The 20,207-nt window shown below is 35.3% G+C and overlaps 1 protein-coding gene across 4 annotated transcripts; it reads left to right on the top strand.

Moving 5' to 3' along the window:
* The first annotated feature begins 798 nt into the window (after positions 1 to 798).
* Positions 799 to 17,521, top strand: LOC132731388 (sodium-dependent glucose transporter 1-like). Of its 4 annotated transcripts, none has more exons than XM_060717565.1 (6): positions 799 to 956; positions 11,922 to 12,049; positions 13,562 to 13,708; positions 14,077 to 14,180; positions 14,932 to 15,113; positions 15,478 to 17,518. In XM_060717565.1, exons 2-6 carry the CDS (start codon positions 12,014 to 12,016, stop codon positions 16,587 to 16,589), a joined length of 1,581 nt encoding a protein of 526 aa, XP_060573548.1. In that variant the 5' UTR covers positions 799 to 956; positions 11,922 to 12,013; the 3' UTR covers positions 16,590 to 17,518. The 4 variants fall into 4 exon arrangements, with proteins under 4 accessions (XP_060573548.1, XP_060573550.1, XP_060573547.1 ...); XM_060717567.1 differs by lacking the exon at positions 799 to 956 and adding an exon at positions 10,613 to 10,762 and having other exon boundaries at positions 11,922 to 12,043; positions 15,478 to 17,521; XM_060717564.1 differs by lacking the exon at positions 799 to 956 and adding an exon at positions 10,613 to 10,762.
* Positions 17,522 to 20,207: the final 2,686 nt, after the last annotated feature.

Below are 20,207 nucleotides of genomic sequence, written 5' to 3'. Positions count from 1 at the left end.
CCAGTGAAACAACGCCCCATCTTCATGTTAATCAGGCAAAAATATAGAGCTTACATGGACTTCAGCGAACAGGTTTTATAGTACTGCTAGACCTATGTCAAAAAAAGCGATATATAAAGTAATGGAACTAGCAAAAATATTGTCTCCTTCATGACTTGGAATGTGATGTAATGATTTATATAAAGATGTATTGTAAGTAATAGTTATAGAATATATACGAGGACTATCAGCGCATGGGGCAACAAGGGTCAATCATAAGAAATTAATCGAGACGAAACGTCGATATTAATTTCCGTGATTGACCCTTGTGTCGCCCCGTGCACTGATACCAGCCGGTGAAGTCTGAGTATTTACATGTATTCTGTAACTGTTTTATCGCATGACCATCACGACTTTTTTCTTGGAGATTTACGCTCTCTCGTAATATTTGCTTTATTTAAACATATAAATATTTTAAGAAATACCCACAGAAATATACCCATTACATGCTGTTGAAGGAACTGGACATAAATAACCATTTTACGAGGTAAGTTGATGCATTTTTTCTGAATGCGAGAATATTAATCATCTTTCATGCTCATTTTCAAAATATAATCTAGGAAATATTGTCGATAAGAATCCCGGTGTATATTTCAGAGGTCTATCTTGTACGTAATTTTTTTTAAAACTAACGACAATGTATTGTTTTTTTTTCTTAACACTACTTCCATCTATTAATAATTACGCTAGAATATTATGTTCATACGTGTAGTGACTTAATAACTGCATGAGTGGCTTACTGGTCAGAATCTCCTGTAAAACGGAGACATTGTTTGAAGTAAAAACTGAATAATTTGATCATTGTTTCAGACTTGTCCTGGAGGTCAGGATGCAGAAAATGGCGATTACTTTCCACTGAAGTCTTTAATATAATAACTGCATTTTCAAGTTTTGAAGAAAAAAAATCGAGATGATATGTAATTTATATTGAAAAAAAAGTTCTATCAACTGTGTGTCATGTGGTCGATATTCGTGTTTTTGAATATCGTTTTTATGTATCATTTTGTCCTTGTATTTGTATATATATCTCTTGTATTTGTCTGTTTACAGTCCGATATACACTCCATTATCCCATATCATTCCTATATCATTCCATTTCATCATCTCATTATAACAACTAATTTCTCATATTTCATTTGACATAATTTGAATGCCGGGCCTCAGTTTTTACAAACTTCCCGGAAAAACCATCTCACGCATGCGCACTTTGGTATAAATATTTCTATTGGTTTGCGCCAGAAATTGTTGTCTTGTTTATTTATTTATTTATCAAGGCGTATGTTTATGTCCTTACAGGTAATTGTTGTTATTCATTATGTTTCATTATCATGCATATTTCCATTGATCGTTTATGTATTTCGGATCTGTATTTATGCACTTTGGTATAAATATTTCTATTGGTTTGCGCCAGAAATTGTTTGTCTTGTTTATTTATTTATTTATCAAGGCGTATGTTTATGTCCTTACAGGCATAAACAGACCATTCATACATTTGAAAAGGACCATACGACATTGGTGGCCAGTGTGGATTTTTATGTTTGAATTGGTATTTTCATGGTACGAATATATTGGTGACGAAACTGCGAACACAAAGGGTGACGTAGGGATTTCCCAACTACAGCCAATCAGAACGGCTTTTATATTTTTGGTTTACTTCCGGTGACCGGGTACTCCCGAGGAATTTCATGAATATAAACAAAAGCTTCAACTTGCTAGTTATTTTTCTATATTTTCAAGAGCTCTTACATTTAATTAATTAAAGGTACCTTTTCTTATTTATATATCAACGTTGGATCATTCACTTCTTCGGACCATTTAGACTACAACAATATATTTGTGGACTTTGAACATTTGTAAACAAACAGTGTAATTAGTAAATTCTTTAGTTTAAATTCAGTGACAGTGTTTACATATTTTTTCAATTTAATTAGTATCAAGTGCCATTTTATTGTTATATTGTATAATGTAGATCTAGGTTGATTTTTTCATTTATCTATATTGAGTGGTGTTAAATCTTAATCAAGATCTACATGTGAAAATCAATTTGTTTTGAACCATAGATATACATGTATATTATTATTTGATTTTGTATATTTTAGGTTGAATTCCACAAAGTCTTGTACTTCAGGCTTCTGTGATATTGATTTTTATCCTGTTGCTGGCATTTTGAAGATTGACACAGACATGTAGACACAGCATTTAACTATCAGGTGGTTGGTGAGCTAACACTCTGTCTCTTTTATCTTTCATCTTGGTCTGAATAACTAGTATATTACACCTGTCCCTATTTGAAATTAATTCCACCCAGTCTGGTATTGTCCATTTACTGTAATAAATCCTATATTACCCCAGATATTATATATCCAACAGCTGAATTATTTCATAGCCTATTCTGATAACTTATTGTAGCTGATTAGTATTACTTACTGTACCTATCTTTATTATTATTATTATTATTATAAGCAGGACTTGCTTGAACCAGAATTTTGCCTGAAGTAAGCATGTAGATTGAATAGTTTAGCATTTATTGTAGGAACAGATCATTGTAGTTGACTTGTGAGTAAATATAAATAAAGTATACAAGTAGGTTTGAAATATTTATTCTTTAGTTAGAATAAATTGTTCAACCCGGGCAGTTAAAATCAATTATATTTAAAATTCTGTAAACTTAAAATAGCATTTCATTTGAAATACTGCGACGGTATCATGTAGCCGGTAAATAGATTTGAAGTGAAATATTTATTCTTTAATTAGAATAAATTGTTCATTTTTGAATCCCGCTGATTTTATATTTTTATACACAGTTTGTGAGAACCGACACTAAACTTCTTCTTCATTTTCGAATAGTGAAGTGTTTTGTGTAAGTGGTAATATATTTTCTTATATAGAATTATTCTATATTTACAAGAATTTAACATATATACAAATAGCAAATCAATTGTTGCTACTGTATCACAGCTGAAAAGTTGATAATTTGGGTTCTACTCATTTAGTCATTATAAAAAGTCTGTTGATAGGCATATTATTTTACTTTATGAACTGAAAATTAAACATTTTGCATTGAAATAATTGTCTAAATCAGAAGATAGGAAACTTTACACATTTATTTATTCCGGTTAGCTTTGTGTGTACTTGTATTAAGTTGAGTCTGTGCCTGAGCAGGTAAATTTATAGATAATCTATATACATGTAAGTTAGGTCTTTGGGATTTTTTTTCTGATATTGTATAGAGTACTGGACTGAACATTGTTTGCAATACAGAATTCCTGCATATAATTTCACAAGCCTGTGTGTCTCTTGCAATTACCATAAATTAGTTGAAATTTATACACTATAGCAAGTAACTGAACAAGTGTCTGTGCATTTCACAATATAATTTTATAGACTTGTTACCTGTAACTTGACAATCTTAGGGGTCTGTAATAAGTTATTTATTTAGTAAGTTAAGCACTGAATATTATTCAGTTGAATTTAATACTGCTTTATAATAGAGACTGAATATCAGTGTTATTAGATCTATTGTTTTACAAACTTTGATCTAATTTACTGACTGTATCTGGTACATATATTATTCAGGTGACCTTGAAATTGTGTGTAATGTATGGTGCACTGTGTGGGCCATAATTTGAATAAAGTTGATTGATTATTTTCAAGTCTTTGTGTTTTTTCTCTTGAAATAAAATTGTTTTATTTCTATTGTTTGTTTTTTATTACATCTATATAGACCTAAGCTGGTTACTGATGTAAATCATTTTTTTAGTGTATGGTGTACAATTTGGGCCATTTGAAATCCTGAATTTTAAGTCACATTTATTTTTTTTTTGGTCCAATCCATTTTTTTTTGTTTTCTCATCATGGCGGATGGTACAACTCAGTCCTTAGACTATTCAGATGCAGATCTAGAATTTTTTGCTAGACAGTTACAGAAATCTGGTAAGTTTCAAGTTAATGCAATGGCAAGTACACCTCATACAGTACACTCAAGTCATACATTTAATGTTACACCTACTCCTATACGGGAACATATCAGCAGAACAGGTACACATCAGGTTCACTTTCCTCCACCTGTTTATAGCATTCCTCCACCCATGCCTAACCCTCAACCATACTTGTCTTTTGTGACAAATAGGGACTTGGTACATGCCCGTATCCCTGAGTTACCTTCTTTTTCAGGAGATGGGAAATACAACTCGTCAATGTTCGAGATATGGCGCTATGATGTTAATTGTGTCATTGATGAGGGTAATTATCCACCATTTATTATCAGGGAGGCCATTCGTAAATCTTTGAAAGGCAGTGCCAGAGGTGTTCTTTTGCATTTAGGTGAAAATGCCACTGTTCCTGAGATCTTGAATGAGTTAGATGGCATTTATGGTAATGTTCATTCAACTGAAAGGTTGAAGGAACAGTTTTATAATGAACAGCAGAAGGTGGATGAGTCTGTTGCTGACTATAGTTTGCGTCTGGAGAGGTTGCTTAGCAGGATACCGTGCAATCTTGATAGGATGTCCAAGGATGAGATGCTGCGGGGTAGGTTGTGGTCAGGCCTCCGAGATATAGAGCTGAAGAATGCCTCTCGATTTCTTTTTCAGAAGGACCTCAACTTCAATACTCTTCGTAAAGAGTTGAGAGCCATTGAGGAAGACTTACGCTTGTCTCGGTTAGCCACTTCTCTCCCTCTTCCACCCAAGCAGGCAACCCCTCAGGCCAATATTTCTGTTTCTACTTCTAATACTCCTAATGAGTCTGTTCCTGCACAGCAGTGTGTCACTACTGTAGATAGTAGACTTCTCCAGGAAATAAGGGCCCTTTCTAAGCAGATGGAAGGCATGGAGTCCAGGCTGTCTAGTATGGAGAAGGAACTCAAGGGCTTGAAACAAGAGAGATCTTCCACTCAGGATGTCAAAGCCTCTGCCAGTCCTTTAAACTACAGTCGACCTCCATCGCAGGGCAGATGAGAGGTCATACTTCCCCTTCTAATGACCCTGCTTCTACATTTCCTCTAGTTGGCTCTTCTAATGAATCTGAAATTCTTATAAATGGTACTTCTACTATAGCTTTGATAGATACTGGCTCTATGATTTCATCTATTGGAATTTCATTCTTCAAATCTTTAAAGCCCCAGCCTGTCATGTCACAGTTGTCAGATTTTATGTTGGATATTTCTTCTGCTAATGGTTCTAAGGTACCATATCTTGGATATTCAGTTCTTGATATTTCTTTTCCTTCTCTTTCATCACAATCTTTTTCAGCTCCTATTCTGATTGTTCCTGACACAGAGTACTCTTGCAGAGTCCCTTTGATAATAGGCACCAACATACTGAATGTTTTGAAGTCATCAGAAACAGAGTCAACATCATCTCCACTTTCAGACATCATATCTTCCTTGTCTGACATTGTCACCAAACCTGTTACTCTTCTTCATCATCAGACTGTCATTGTGAAGCCTTTTGAAACAACAACACTTGAGGGAAAGGTGAGACATATTGGCAACATGTCATCTGGTGTTACAGAGTCTACTGATTCTCTTATGTTGAATGTGTGCCCTAGATTGGTTAAATTACAACCTGGTACTTCTTTTTGCAGGGTTCCAGTACGTGTTTGTAACTTGACTGCTAGAGCTATTACCATTCATCCAAGAATGACTCTTTGTAACTTACATGATGTGTCTGTTGTTCGCACCATTGATCCTTCAGAGGGCGTTGCTGATAAATCCCACAATTCAGACAAGTCTCTTGATGACCTTGGTATTTCTATTCCCACTGAAACTTTAACTTCTGAACAGCAGGTTAAGGCAACTTCCTTCTTCAATCAGTGGAAACATATTTTCTCCTCTGGGCCTACTGATCTTGGTTCTACTGACTTGGTCGAACATGAAATCAATCTGTCTGATCCCACACCTTTTAAAGACCCTTATCGCCGAATACCACCAGGGATGTTTGAGGAGGTACGTGAGCATTTACGAGACATGATTTCCGCAGGAGCGATCCGTGAGTCCAAGAGTCCTTTTTCTTCTAATGTTGTGTTAGTAAGAAAGAAGGACGGGTCTTTGCGTTTTTGTATCGATTACCGGAAACTGAACAACCGTACAATCAAGGATGCTTATGCCCTTCCTCGCATCGACGAAACTATAGATTCTCTCATAGGTTCCACTATTTTCTCTAAGCTCGACCTACGCTCAGGTTACTGGCAGGTCCCAGTCAAAGAATCTGATAAGCAAAAGACTGCCTTTAGTGTTGGGCCTCTCGGATTCTATGAGTGCAACAGAATGGCTTTTGGTCTTACCAATGCCCCTGCAACGTTTCAGCGTCTGATGGAGCGTTGTATGGGCGAACTTCACCTTCGTGACTGTTTGATTTATCTCGATGACATTATCATCTTTTCTGATTCTATTGATACTCATTTCCGTCGCCTTCAGTCTGTCTTTCAACGTCTTGAGATGCACAATCTTAAACTTAAAGGGTCCAAGTGTGAATTCTTTAAGCCGCAAGTCCAGTATTTGGGTCACATTGTTAGTGCTGATGGTGTGAAGACAGATCCTGAGAAGATTGAAGCACTCAAGACATACCCTGTACCTACTTGCCTTAAGGAGTTGCGTAGCTTTTTAGGTTTTTCAGGTTACTACAGGAGGTTCATTAAAGACTACGCACAGATCGCCAAACCTTTGAATGACCTTCTTACTGGTATTCCCACCTGCAAAAGTTCTTCTAAGAAATCTAAAGTTCCTTTCAATTGGGGTCCAGATCAGCAGAATGCCTTTTGTTCTTTGATAGATAAACTTTCTTCTCCTCCAGTCTTAGCTTTTGCTGACTACAATAAACCATTCATTCTTAATGTTGATGCCAGTACTAGCGGTTTGGGAGCGGTTCTTTACCAGGTTGGTGCTGATGGTAAGGAGCATGTTATTTCCTATGCCAGTAGGGGTTTGAGAGCAGGAGAAAGACATTATCCTGCTCACAAACTAGAGTTCTTGGCTCTTAAGTGGTCTGTCTGTGATAAGTTCCATGATTATCTCTATGGTAATTCTGTGGAAGTTAGAACAGACAATAACCCACTTACCTATGTGTTTTCATCTGCCAAGCTTGATGCTACCAGTCACAGGTGGTTATCCTCCTTGTCTGCGTATTGACATCAACTTGCGGTACAGAGCTGGTAAAGAGAACATCGACGCCGATACCCTTTCTAGAATTCCTTCAGCTTCTTCTCTTCCTGATTCTAACATTCTCCTTTCAGATGCTGTCAAGGCTCTTTTGTTTTCTCAATCTGAAGGTCCAGGTCAACTTCCAGCTGTTGAATGTATTTCTTTTAACCAAACTGTTCTTTCTCTTAATCCCAGAGACGAGATCGAAGTCGGAAGCAGCCTTAAGTCTATTGATTGGAAGAAGGAGCAGCAAGATGATCCAACACTTTCCCGTTTAGTTCAACTCTTTGAAATTGGTCATAGGTTAACTGAACGCCAAAAGTCACGTGAAACGGCCAAGGTTCGATCGTTTCTGAAGGAATGGAGCAACCTTTACTTTAAGGATTCAATTCTTTACCGTAAAGGTACTTCAAATGGTTATCCTGTTACTCAGCTTGTTCTCCCTGAACATATGCTTGATTTAGCTTTCCAGGGTTTGCATGATGAGGCAGGACATCAAGGTTGTACAAGAACGATTTCCTTGTTCCGTTCACGTTTCTTTTGGCCTCAGTTAGAACAGTATATCGAACACAGGGTTCGAAACTGCCCCAGATGTATCCGGAGAAAGTCATTGGATAAAACGACTGCTAAGTTAAATCCTATCCAGTCGAGTTATCCAATGGAAATTGTCTGTATGGATTTTCTTTCTCTGGAGATGTCTCGGGGTGGTTATGAAAACATCTTGATCATTACTGATCACTTCACTCGTTTTGCTCAGGCTATCCCTGCCAAGAACCAAACTGCACATACTACCGCTAAACTTCTCTTTGAAAATTTTGTTTGTCACTATGGTTTTCCTAGTCGGTTCCATAGTGATCAAGGGCGAAATTTTGAAAGTGAAGTTATCCGGGAGTTGTGCAAGTTGGCCAATATTGACAAGACCAGGACTACTCCTTATCATCCACAGGGAAATGGGATGCCTGAGCGCTTTAATGAAACCCTCTTGAATATGTTGGGGACCCTGGAAGACGACAAGAAGGTCAATTGGAAGTCTCATGTTCCCGCTCTTGTCCATGCCTATAACTCTACTCCCCATTCTTCTACTGGTTATTCTCCCCACTTTCTCATGTTTGGTCGCCACCCTAGGCTTGCCATCGATGCGTTTCTTGGCATCGAACCAGACAAATCTCCTGTCAAGGACCATTCTTACGTCTCAGGTCTCCAGAACCGACTAAAATTCGCATATTCTGTTGCACTCCGAGAGGCCAAGAAACAAGGCAAGAAACATAAAAGGTACTATGACCTCCGTGTGAGAGAAGCGGAATTGAAGCCCGGGGATCGAGTACTGGTCCGAAATGTAGGTGTTCGGGGAAAATCCAAACTTGCAGATAGATGGGAGAAAGATGTATACACCATTCTCAGCCAGCCCACCTCTGGAATTCCCATCTATGAGGTGAAGAAGGAAAACAGCAAGGACAGGTCCAGAGTTTTGCACAGGAACCTTTTACTTCCCTTTATGGGGATGCCTTTGTGCAAAACAACTGAGTCCTTATACAAGCCCGCTTCCTCTGACTTACATTCGGATCAGAACTCGTTCTCCAATCCCTCCTCTGATATTTCCATTACAGCTCCGTTAGATTCAAATCCCTCACTTACATCAAGTCCATCAAATGTTTCACAAAGCAATTCTTCCACAATACATGATTCTAACAATTGTATGTCAACTTCTTTTACAGGAACATCAAACAGCAAACAAGATGCCACGTCAACAAATAAAACATCTCATTCTATTACAGGTTCTAAATATGTCATTCCTGCACTGAGAAATAAATCTAAGGAGAACAACAACAATTTACAGAGGCAGAAGCGTACTAGAAAGAAACCCGGATGGATGCTAAATGACAACTGGAAATTAGATTAATGCTTTTTCTTTTGATTTATAGTCTAGGTGTGTTTCAACTTTGAAGTTAGGCGTTGCTTAGTACCTGATGTGTTTCGTTTTATGTTTTATACCATGTACCATATATTTTACCTTGATAATTTATAAATGTACTTTACAGTACTTTAGAAATAAAGGATTTATTGTTGAGAGTGCACCTCTTCAATGAATTCACAGTTCTACTGATAAATTAAAATTTTGTTTCCGCGTGACATATATTTTTCGCGATTCGCGGCATACGGTATTTTTGTGGAACATGCTTGAGTTTAAGGTATTTTGCCCGGGTATTATATATTTACTCACAGGTTGTAATTGCCTTCAGTATTTAGATTTAGTTATGTAGTACCTAGTAGTTTAGTTACTTTATGGTCTAAGCTTACTACTTGCAATGTCTGATTCAAGCTCTTCCTCTTTAATATTTTATGAATGTCGGGGCGACATTCCCCAAAGTGGGGAAGTATGTCATGTGGTCGATATTCGTGTTTTTGAATATCGTTTTTATGTATCATTTTGTCCTTGTATTTGTATATATATCTCTTGTATTTGTCTGTTTACAGTCCGATATACACTCCATTATCCCATATCATTCCTATATCATTCCATTTCATCATCTCATTATAACAACTAATTTCTCATATTTCATTTGACATAATTTGAATGCCGGGCCTCAGTTTTTACAAACTTCCCGGAAAAACCATCTCACGCATGCGCACTTTGGTATAAATATTTCTATTGGTTTGCGCCAGAAATTGTTGTCTTGTTTATTTATTTATTTATCAAGGCGTATGTTTATGTCCTTACAGGTAATTGTTGTTATTCATTATGTTTCATTATCATGCATATTTCCATTGATCGTTTATGTATTTCGGATCTGTATTTGCGCACTTTGGTATAAGTATTTCTATTGGTTTGCGCCAGAAATTGTTGTCTTGTTTATTTATTTATTTATCAAGGCGTATGTTTATGTCCTTACAGGCATAAACGACCATTCATACATTTGAAAAGGACCATACGACATGTGTAATGTTTTGTTTTGCTCTTTTTCAGGTATACTCACTTTATAATTTGAAATAAAATAATAAACTTGGCATGCGCGAGAAAGTGTACTGATACCTCATTTAATTAGAGCACCCCAACGCGTACTGATACTTAATTCATTTAGAACACCCCAAAGTTTTACAATACTGAAATTTAGAGAACGCCGATCTTTAAAGGAAAGTTGGGGGTTCATGTCATTTTGAATTTATAAATATAACATTGATATATTGTGTGATTCCTACAGACATTACAATAAGCTTGAAAATAAAAAAAAATCATCAAAATCTATCAAAGCACTAAAAAGTTACAAATGTTGGAAGTTCGAACATTCTGTATAAATCTGAAATATTTTCCCTTTAGACTGCATACACATACACATACTGTGAAACAAAGATTAAGTAAGAATTCGGTCAAATCTATGCATATATCTTATCTCCGAACCATTTAGCGTAGTAAATATGGTATGGACGGGACATGTGTTCTTGTACTATATAAATACCAAATATATCCCTTAATCAGAGCTGTGCGGGTCAAGTTAAACTTAATAAACGTTAAACTCAAAGTTAAATATTTAAGGTCTATAAATAAGTACAACTCTTTTTTGGTCTACCAATTATATAATGCAGGTATGTTGAGAAAATTTAATACATCTAAATCTGTATGAAAGTGTACTGATCGAGTAGCCTATTGTTAACAGTATGTTCGATTGTTTCATAGCATGAGTAATGCAACACAACATTAACGAATCATGTGATTTTGTGTTAATAAACTCGCTTACCTTTTTGTGTCGCCTCTACGGAGTAGTGGCGACATATAGGGATCACTTCTCCGTCGTCTGTCTGTCCGTCTGTCCGTCTGTCCGTCTGTCTGTCTGTCTGTCTGTCCGTCTGTCCGTCCGTCCGTCACAAAACTTGTCCGGACTACTCCTCATAAACTACTGGTGCAATTTCATCCAAACTTTACAGGAATGATCAGTACCAAGTCTAGTTGTGCATATTGTCAGGATTTTCCGGTTCAATGATTTTTGTCAGAGTTATGGCCCTTTAATAATTTCTAATTTTAAAGTTTGTCCGGACTACTTCTCTTATACCACTAATGCAATTTCAATGAAACTTTACAGGATTGATCTGTAGCTCAAGTCCTTGCGCATATTGCACGGGTTTTCCGGTTGAATGATTTTTGGCTGAGTTATGGCCCTTTGATAAAAAGGTTTCTTTTTCTGTGTGTTGCCAGATACACAAAAGCTTGATCGGACTACTCCTCATAAACTACTGGTGCAATTTCATCCAAACTTTACAGGAATGATCAGTACCAAGTCTAGTTGTGCATATTGTCAGCATTTTCCGGTTCAATGATTTTTGTTTGAGTTATGGCCCTTTAATAATTTTTATTTTTAAAGTTTGTCCACACTACTTCTCTTATACCACTTATGCAATTTCAATGAAACTTTACAGGATTGATCTGTAGTTCAAGTCCTTGCGCATATTGCACGGGTTTTCCGGTTGAATGATTTTTGGCTGAGTTATGGCCCTTTGATAAAAAGGTGTTTTTTTCTGTGTGTTGCCAGATACGCAAAAGCTTGTCCGGACTACTCCTCATAAACTACTGGTGCAATTTTATCCAAACTTTACAGGGATGATCAGTACAAAGTTGTTAGTCTAGTTGTGCACTGTCCGTCTGTCTGTCCGTCTGTCACAAAATTTGTCCCAACATGAAATTGGCCATCATGAGGCGACACATGTGATTACTGATCGCTCTTGTTATCTAGTTAATATTACTTTTCAGATGGATAGAGAATAGGTCTGAGTAGATCTATATATAGATACTATATAAGGAAGTTTTAAAAAGGAAAGGAAGATACTGTTCGCACAGGCCTAATGGGTAGTGATACGGAAATAACAAACGATGTACTGGTAAAATTATCACAGTTTATTATTTTTCTAATGTTTAAATGACGATTTTTTTCTCACTATTTTATAATGTATATGACGCGGCTGTTGTACATAACTTTATGAAGTACACTGTACCTACTTATCTTTTATCTACAAATAAAGGATCATTAGTGCACTAGGTACGGGTTTAATGGAGAACCATGGTTATAATTAAAGGTTTTACTGCTTATATATATATGATTGTTAGTAATATAAATATACATGTATATAACCGTCACCCTAAAAGCTCGAGTTCTATATATGCTTACAACCGTTTTGTATACGGGCGTAACATTGACAAAATTTTTTTGTACCTGATTACATTAACTTTTCTCCAAGAAAAAGTCTTTGCAAATCATGAGATATGTTGCAGTTCCCTCTAAACCGTTTAAATTGAAAACAAATATTGGCATGCACTTGTATACAGATTAACTGAATGAAATCTTTACTAAGGGTTAGTCAAAGACATAAACAACAACAGCAAAAAAACACAAAAACTGCAGCAGTAACAACAATAACAACAATAAACAAACAAACAAACAAACAAAACTAGTAAATAAATGAAAAAAAACACATACAAAATATGTAAAAACACATGCCATCACGCACGTGCGCACGGGCAAGTACATTCACATGTGGCGGTGGTTATGGTAGTTTACCCTCCGGATCATGATGTGGCAGTAAGCCACTTTGAATTCACCAGAGCACAGGTCAGCCAACACATTCGCAGACGGAAACACAGATATGCATGAAAACTAGCCAAGTAGAGTCAAACGTATCAGGGAGACGTTGAGAAAGCGCAGGGGATCGGCAGAAGATTTGGACTTCGGCTGGAATTTTCACATTGTCTGGTCGTTTTTGTACTTATATATAGGGCAACGTCCTGGAAACATGTAAACTAGCACCACGCGTTGGAAGAATTAAGCTTCTTCGCAATTTAGGAACCAGCCGCCGATGTCCTTACTGAAAACCGGGGGGAGTGGCACTACAAACTAGGCAGAGACGACGAGTTAGGGTATTAGTGTGCGTGAGTCCCTAGTAAGAAGAAAACGACTTAAACGGCGTCGCTCTTGCGGACAACAACTGCCCTTCTACTTCATTATTGTCACAAATTTCTGAACGATATGGTGCTCATTGACCGCTGTACAGTGATTTGTATGTATTTGCGACTCAAAATTCATTTCTTTGGCTAATACTTTAAAATTTATCAACAAAATGTGTTTTAAAATGAATACTTTAAGGACATGACTGGTGACAAGTTCGGGGTCCGTACTTGCCAGCGAAAACTACAGTACTTTTAATGCCTTAACGGGCGGATAGAGCCTCACTAAATACGTGTCAGAGGTATCTTTTGAAAACAGAAATATCTTATTGCGGCGCTTTAATGTTACATGTTGGGATAAGTTCAACATTTAACAAAATAAGAATATATTTAACTAAAGTACTGTCTAGTATTACCACGCATTTGATACGCCTTTCTTTTTTTTCTTTTAGAAAAACGAAAATGACTCTGATCGAAAAGACGACAACACGAAGCAACAGGGTGGCCTGTATCAAATATTTCACCGGTTGAAGAGCGATGAGGCATTTCGTCAACAAATCGTACACACTTTAATTCTTGGGTGGTCATTTATAGGCTTGGTAATACTTTTTTATTATACTCATTTGGACACAACGGTTGCCCCTGAGCATGACCGCCGGTCCGTCTGTATGTCTGTTTTTTTGTCAAGCTTTTTTCTCAGCGCAACCATTAAATGGAAATTTAAAATGAAAACACTACTTCCAAGAGGAGCTGTGCATTATAGTCGAGCCTCTATCGATTTTATTGAATTTCAAAGCAGATCATTTTCGATTCAGTTATGTCACTGAATTCTAAATAGCCTAGCAAGAGGAGTATAAATGCCTCGTAGGATATGGGCACCTTTTTATTGGCAGTCCATACAAAAATGTAAGCTTTTTAATTCTTTAGATACAATCGAATATAACTATTTTAAATCGTTTTCTTGCAGGGTTGGTCAGCAGGTATGAATGGACCTGTATTTCCTGACTTGAGACAAATAATACAAGAAGATCTTGCAAAATCATCGTGGATGTTTACAACCGGATCATTTGGGTAATTTCTTGTTTATTTTGTGTTGTAATTACGTTTTGAGAGTTCCTTGATTTTGACGATTTTGATTTTGTCTCGACGTATTGAGATGAAATAGTTGAACATCAACGCTATATTGTGACGTTAAAATATTTACGTGAAGGAATGGCGTCATGATGTCACGACGAACAGTCCCGCATACGCTATGCCTTGTGTATATCTACCAAGTGTAGATTCTGATTCAGATGCCGAATAGTTGTTCAATTTGCTTAACTTATTCAATAAAAATGCATTCTGGTCCTGGTAATATTTGTTTTTGTAACTATTCATTTTACAGCAGTAACACAAAAAAAAACAACAACAAATATTAACTTAAATCTTGCACACCCGTCGTATACGTGTTATCTATGTCTCCAGAAATACTAATTAAACATGTCATGATAATATTTCGTTACCACGAACGACTTTACTTAGTATTTATCCTAATAGCTACCTCGCAATTCAGCGAGTAATATTTTCCCGGGGACGAGCCCAATATATGGCTTACTCTTTCCCCCTCGACATAGGAATAACATGCGCCTCGCGTTATTAAATAAACTGGTCTAACCAGTTTATAACGATGCGTTTCTATAACCGTTATTTTGTTTTTAACATTGTCATTCGTTTTGTGCAATAATTTGGCAAAGGTGCATGAAAATAATTATTGATAGCCTACAATATGATCTTTTACGTCTGATACACACACAGTAGTTCTATATTTTCATTTTGTTCATAGATATCTCTGCGGTTCATTTATTGGTGGGATTTTGTATGACAAATTGAATAAAGTGCTTTTGCTGGCCGTGTCTTCGTTTGGCTCTGGTGTTTCGATGTTACTTACGCCGTATTGTTCATCACTAGCTGCAATGTTGTTCATTAAATTTGCTGGAGGGTTTTTCTTCGGTGGTCTTGATACAGGTATGTACATGTATGTGTATTTTGTTTTTCTTCATCTTTATTCCAGAGTTTGATATGATAAGTAGGACAATTTCTAGGTTTTTACCAAACTAAAAACCTTGCCCGTCGATATTTGAATTATTATTCGGAGGCAATGCACTTGCTAAAAAAGGTCTTAAAGTCCAACACATTTTCACTTGGAAATATAACATGCAGACAAACTATTGTATAGTATGATAAATGCCTAAAATTACTAGCAGGTTCTTGCCAAATTTCATCATGGTTTTATTTAATTTGCAGTTTCTTTACATAAAAATATTGCATAATGAAAAAAAAAACTTCATTTTTTACAAAAACATGCTTAACAAATTCGTATATTTCCTAGGTGGTAATGCTGACATTATACATGTATGGGGAGCAGATGTCGACACATATATGCAGGCATTGCATTTTGCGTTCTCCATCGGGACGTTACTGTCACCACTAGCAACAGAGCCATTTCTAGCAGGAACGTTTGTGACATGTTACGAGAAAACTAATATTACTGTTGAGAATGCAACCAATGAATTTTATCCAGCTACTACAAACGCAATGACTGATAAATCTACCACAGACACGCCGGTAAAGGAAAATGTTACCTTAGACAATTCTTCAATATTACAAATTTGTAACGAAAACTTAGAGGAAACAAATGTGCATCATGCTTTCTTAATGTCCTCATTATTCATGTTTTCAGCGACTATTTGTTACATCTATCTTTATATTAAAACACAAAGAAACAAAAAGAAAATGACAACATTACAAGCTAAAGCAAACAGCGATGGCGACAAAAGTGACAAACGAAATGAAATGCCAATATATTTTAAGATTATTTTTCTATCTTTACTTTCGTTACTGATTTCCTCTTACTGTATTGCAGAGGATAGTTTTGCAGGTTTTCTCATGACATTTTCGCTTGATTATCTCGACTGGGATAAATCAACGGGCTCCTATGCTACATCCGTGTTCTGGTTCACCTTCTGTGCTGGACGTTTCTGTGGGATATTTATTGTGTCGTGTTGTAAAAATTCGACATTGCTGACAACATACCTTTGTTTCTTTACATTATCCTACATTGCTTTTACAATTACTACATTCTTTAAGTTATTTCCATTAATTTGGGTTTCTATTGCTGCTTTAGGGTTTTCTCTTTCCGTCATTTTTCCCGCCGTTTTTAGTTGGACATCTGAGCACATAATCCACGTTTCTGGTAAAATTTCTGCTCTCTTTCTCGTTTCTTCCTGTTTATCAGGGATGTTACTCCCTCTATTGATAGGATTTTTGATGGAATATTTTCATCCAATGTGGTATTCCTACGTCTTACTCATTACGGCCTTGTTCTGTGTAGTTTGCTACGTCAGTATAAGGGCCGTAAAAAGGTTTTGTCTCAAGACACAAAATCATCCCAAAGTGGCAGAAATTACGGTTGATATTGAAATGACTTTATTAGAAAAATAGATAATGGAGCAGCAAATATTTACGTTTCGGACATAAACCTACAATTTTTTTAAAGTTAAGTATTTCAGGGCTTTGAAAAACTTCAACAAAGGAAGTCTTTTTGTTATTTATACTTAGACTTTAGACAAATTATTTTAATTTCCTATATTTCTGTTGAATTTGTAAAGATTGTTATTGTTTTTTTTCACTTCAACTTGATTTGGTATATTTGTGTAAAGGTTATAAATTGTTACCCTCCACATTGGCTTTCCAAAAGTACTATTTATTTTATAATAAATATTTGAAAATAGTCCTGAGTCTACTTAATAGACCTGATAAAAAGTGCAGCAGAGAGACATGTCAAATAATATCAATGAATATGATATATAAATGATATCAATAAGCTTACATCTTCTTACTTTTGAATAATATATGATTTGTCAGAGAGTTTAAGAAAGAGGAGAATATGCGGAACCAGCAATAAGTAGAAGGAACTTAACAGCCTCAACAGCATTCAATAAATTACTTTCAGTTGAAATCGTATTTTGTTATGCTTGCAGTTATAAATCAAAAGTAAACTATCTTCAAATTTATGTTTTGTCAACTTTTAATTTTGTAAGATGTACCTATAACTTGGTAATTCATACACCTGTCTCCACTTGCCCTCCATTACAAGTCCTCCTTTCCTATGTTACTTATCCAATCCACGCCCTCATGATACATAAGAGTCGGTTATTTCCCCTTTCGTAGCCACTTGCAACTGATCTGATGCATAATAGGTATGTCCCTCCTTCACGTACCTACTCTTCACCTCCCTGAAGCATATGAATAAATACATCCCTTTATATGCTCCAGTCGTACTTATGCAAAACACTCACTACTTCACTCTGTTACCTAGCCACTCTGATACTGAAGAGCCGGTACATCCTTCCCTTACTTAGCCACTCCCTACTACAAAGTCCATCCCAATTATGTAACAAGTAAAATGGTTTCCTGCGGCGAACATTTTTAATGATATAAAGATATTTCATTTAACTATTTTCAATAAATAAACGTTTGTACCAGGAATAAAATTGACAATAATCGATCAATATAGAAGAAGGTCTTTGGAAACTGGTGACCGTTGAAGACCTGAGACCATAAAACAATTATTTCTTTTTAAGAAAATGATTAAATACCATTTTCTGAATAATTCCGAGCAAAAAAAAAAAAATAAAGTAAACACACAAGTTTACGCAGAAAATATCTCTTTTTAGTATGGCAGATGCCACTACGAATATTTTAATTTTGTAGATTTTCAGTATAAACAATTTATTGTTTGTAAAATTTGAGATAGATATTAAAGAAACATTGATACTTTTCAAACACATCATTCAAGTTTTTCCACCTTAAACGGTAAAATAATTATAGAAAATTAAAAATATCACGTAATAGTTTTTTGTTGTTAATTAGGTGTAATTCGGACTAATTCCCAAGAGGTAAATCCGTAACGTACCGGCAAACGGTATTTAGCTAGGTTTTCGAAAAGGTCAATTAACCAATCATGTACGGTTAAGTGATCACATGCTCCTCCATGTACCGAAAACAGGTCACGTGCTCCTCCATGCCTCAAAAGTTAAACGCGTACCAATACCCTGCGGTCTGAAGACCGCAAGGAATGACAACGAAATAACAATAAAATCATTTGACTTTTAAAATATCTTTATTTAAACAGCAATCATATAGATATCGCAGAAAAGAATGGTACTGAAGTACAGAAATGTTTGAATATATATACAAAAATCAACAAACAAGGACGGAATGTTATTCTGTATAAAATTCTTACCTAAACAATTCTATAAAAATAACTGACACATATAAAAATAACTCAAACTATGTGATTTTAAAATTATAATCCTTTAACAAGTAGTCATATGTATGATTGTGAGAATCCCTAATGGTTTATGTTGTGGATATTGAATGAACGGGATAGAAAGATTGTAAAGTAATACATTTTGTATTGAGAAAGCAAAACTAAAGAAAACCCTTATTCCCGGAAGCACAACTCACATGAAACCCTCACAACATACGTGTTAAAAAGTGTAATTGAATGCCGGGAACATGAATTTATACAGTAAAATGAATGAGCATTACGCATTATCCAATCGTTTATATTCTTTTAGATTGGAATTCAAAATGAAATAGTTAATTTAAAAAGATGCTTTTAAAAGTCTTGCTTTAAACATAAATATACATTAAATGCCTTTTGAAACAGGTAAATAAAAGTAAATAAAATGAGAACAGTGTCAATGTAGGTAAGACACTTTGTTAATATTTCGAAAACAAATACAAAAATTATGCTTGTGAAAAAATTTGGTGGATGAATGTATACATATATATTTTTAATAACAGTTACATATACCTAATACTAATAGTTTGATACCAAAGATCGCTTTAATAGATGAACATTCGAAAATAAAATCACCTGAGTTTGTAAACTTTAATAATGGATACGTAATAAAAAACATTAAATTGTCATGTAATGGTGGTTGTTACAATGGTATTGTATTTTTGTGGTAATGTAAAAGGGCAAATAGTTCTGGGTAAAAGTCAAATCTTGGGTAAAATAAATTATACATTAAAATTTTTGGAAAAAGTCAATCTTAAATCATCATGGGTAAACTGTCAGGAGCACAATATTTTTTAAACCAAAAAAACGTAAGGCTTGTAAACCCAAGGGGAATGACAAAATATTTTTAATAAAGTTAATTATGAAAAAAAGTCTTTACATAGGAGACAAATTCTTTGAAACAAAAATTGTCACAGTTGTATGTCTAAAGACTTACTTTGACTTTCCATGTAAACTTTCCACGAAGCGCACGCCATACCTTTTTCATTTTGATTAGAATTAACGTAAGCGACACGTTACATTACAGGTAGATTCAAAATGATCTTCCCCACAAGCCCACGTGTCTTTATCAATCATAAAAAAACTTATATAGAAAGTCACATTTTAAGAAAAATACAAATGTAGCTATAAATAACAACATTAACAGTCGACAGCAAAAGCAAAGTTTACATACTATTAGTGAAAATCAACTACATAACATGTCAGAAATGCGTAAAAAAGATCAGCGTTTTGCTTATGAGTTTGACAGGTGAGATAAAAGTGGGGAAGCGTGCGTGCAAATTCCAATATACATATCAGTAACTTGCCGAGTTTTCAAAGAAAATATAACAACGTGATATCTCAATTTGGTGACAAAGCTTACTGGAGTTTAAGACCCTCAGGCTTTGTTTTTGTTATAGCGTCTTTATATGTTGGCTATTTCCACGTGAGTATAAAGATCAAACACTTCAAAATAAGATCACTTATGTCAACACAAAGGAGTCTAAAAAGAAGTGTTAAAAGTAATAGCTACTAAGCCATTGGTAAAAATCAACTGTTCCTAATTAAAAATCATTTTGATAATAATTTAGTAGAACTATGCACGTCAACAGGTCATAACTGGGCAGAATTTTACAATAGTAAAATTTGATGCAACAATTTTTGGTTACGAATATAAAATTTTATTTTTCATCAAGATGATAAACTACTATAATATTAATGATATACTATCCTCATTTTTGAGTAAAATAAATTTCTATCAGATTGTTTTG

This window comes from Ruditapes philippinarum, unplaced genomic scaffold (genome assembly GCF_026571515.1).
Source record: "Ruditapes philippinarum isolate M1 unplaced genomic scaffold, ASM2657151v2 ctg1292_1_1_1_1, whole genome shotgun sequence".
NCBI classification, from domain to species: domain Eukaryota; kingdom Metazoa; phylum Mollusca; class Bivalvia; order Venerida; family Veneridae; genus Ruditapes; species Ruditapes philippinarum.
Note: the sequence above shows the minus strand (reverse complement) of the source record. Positions and strands in the feature narration are given on the sequence as shown.

Bases quoted from the DNA above. Each gene is read 5' to 3' on its own strand.
- LOC132731388 (XM_060717565.1), top strand. From the start codon at position 12,014: ATGGGTAGTGATACGGAAATAACAAACGATGTACTG. The intron at 13,709-14,076 runs GTAATACTTTTT...GTTTTCTTGCAG, and splicing joins GGTGGTCATTTATAGGCTTG to GGTTGGTCAGCAGGTATGAA. The intron at 15,114-15,477 runs GTATGTACATGT...TATATTTCCTAG, and splicing joins CTTCGGTGGTCTTGATACAG to GTGGTAATGCTGACATTATA.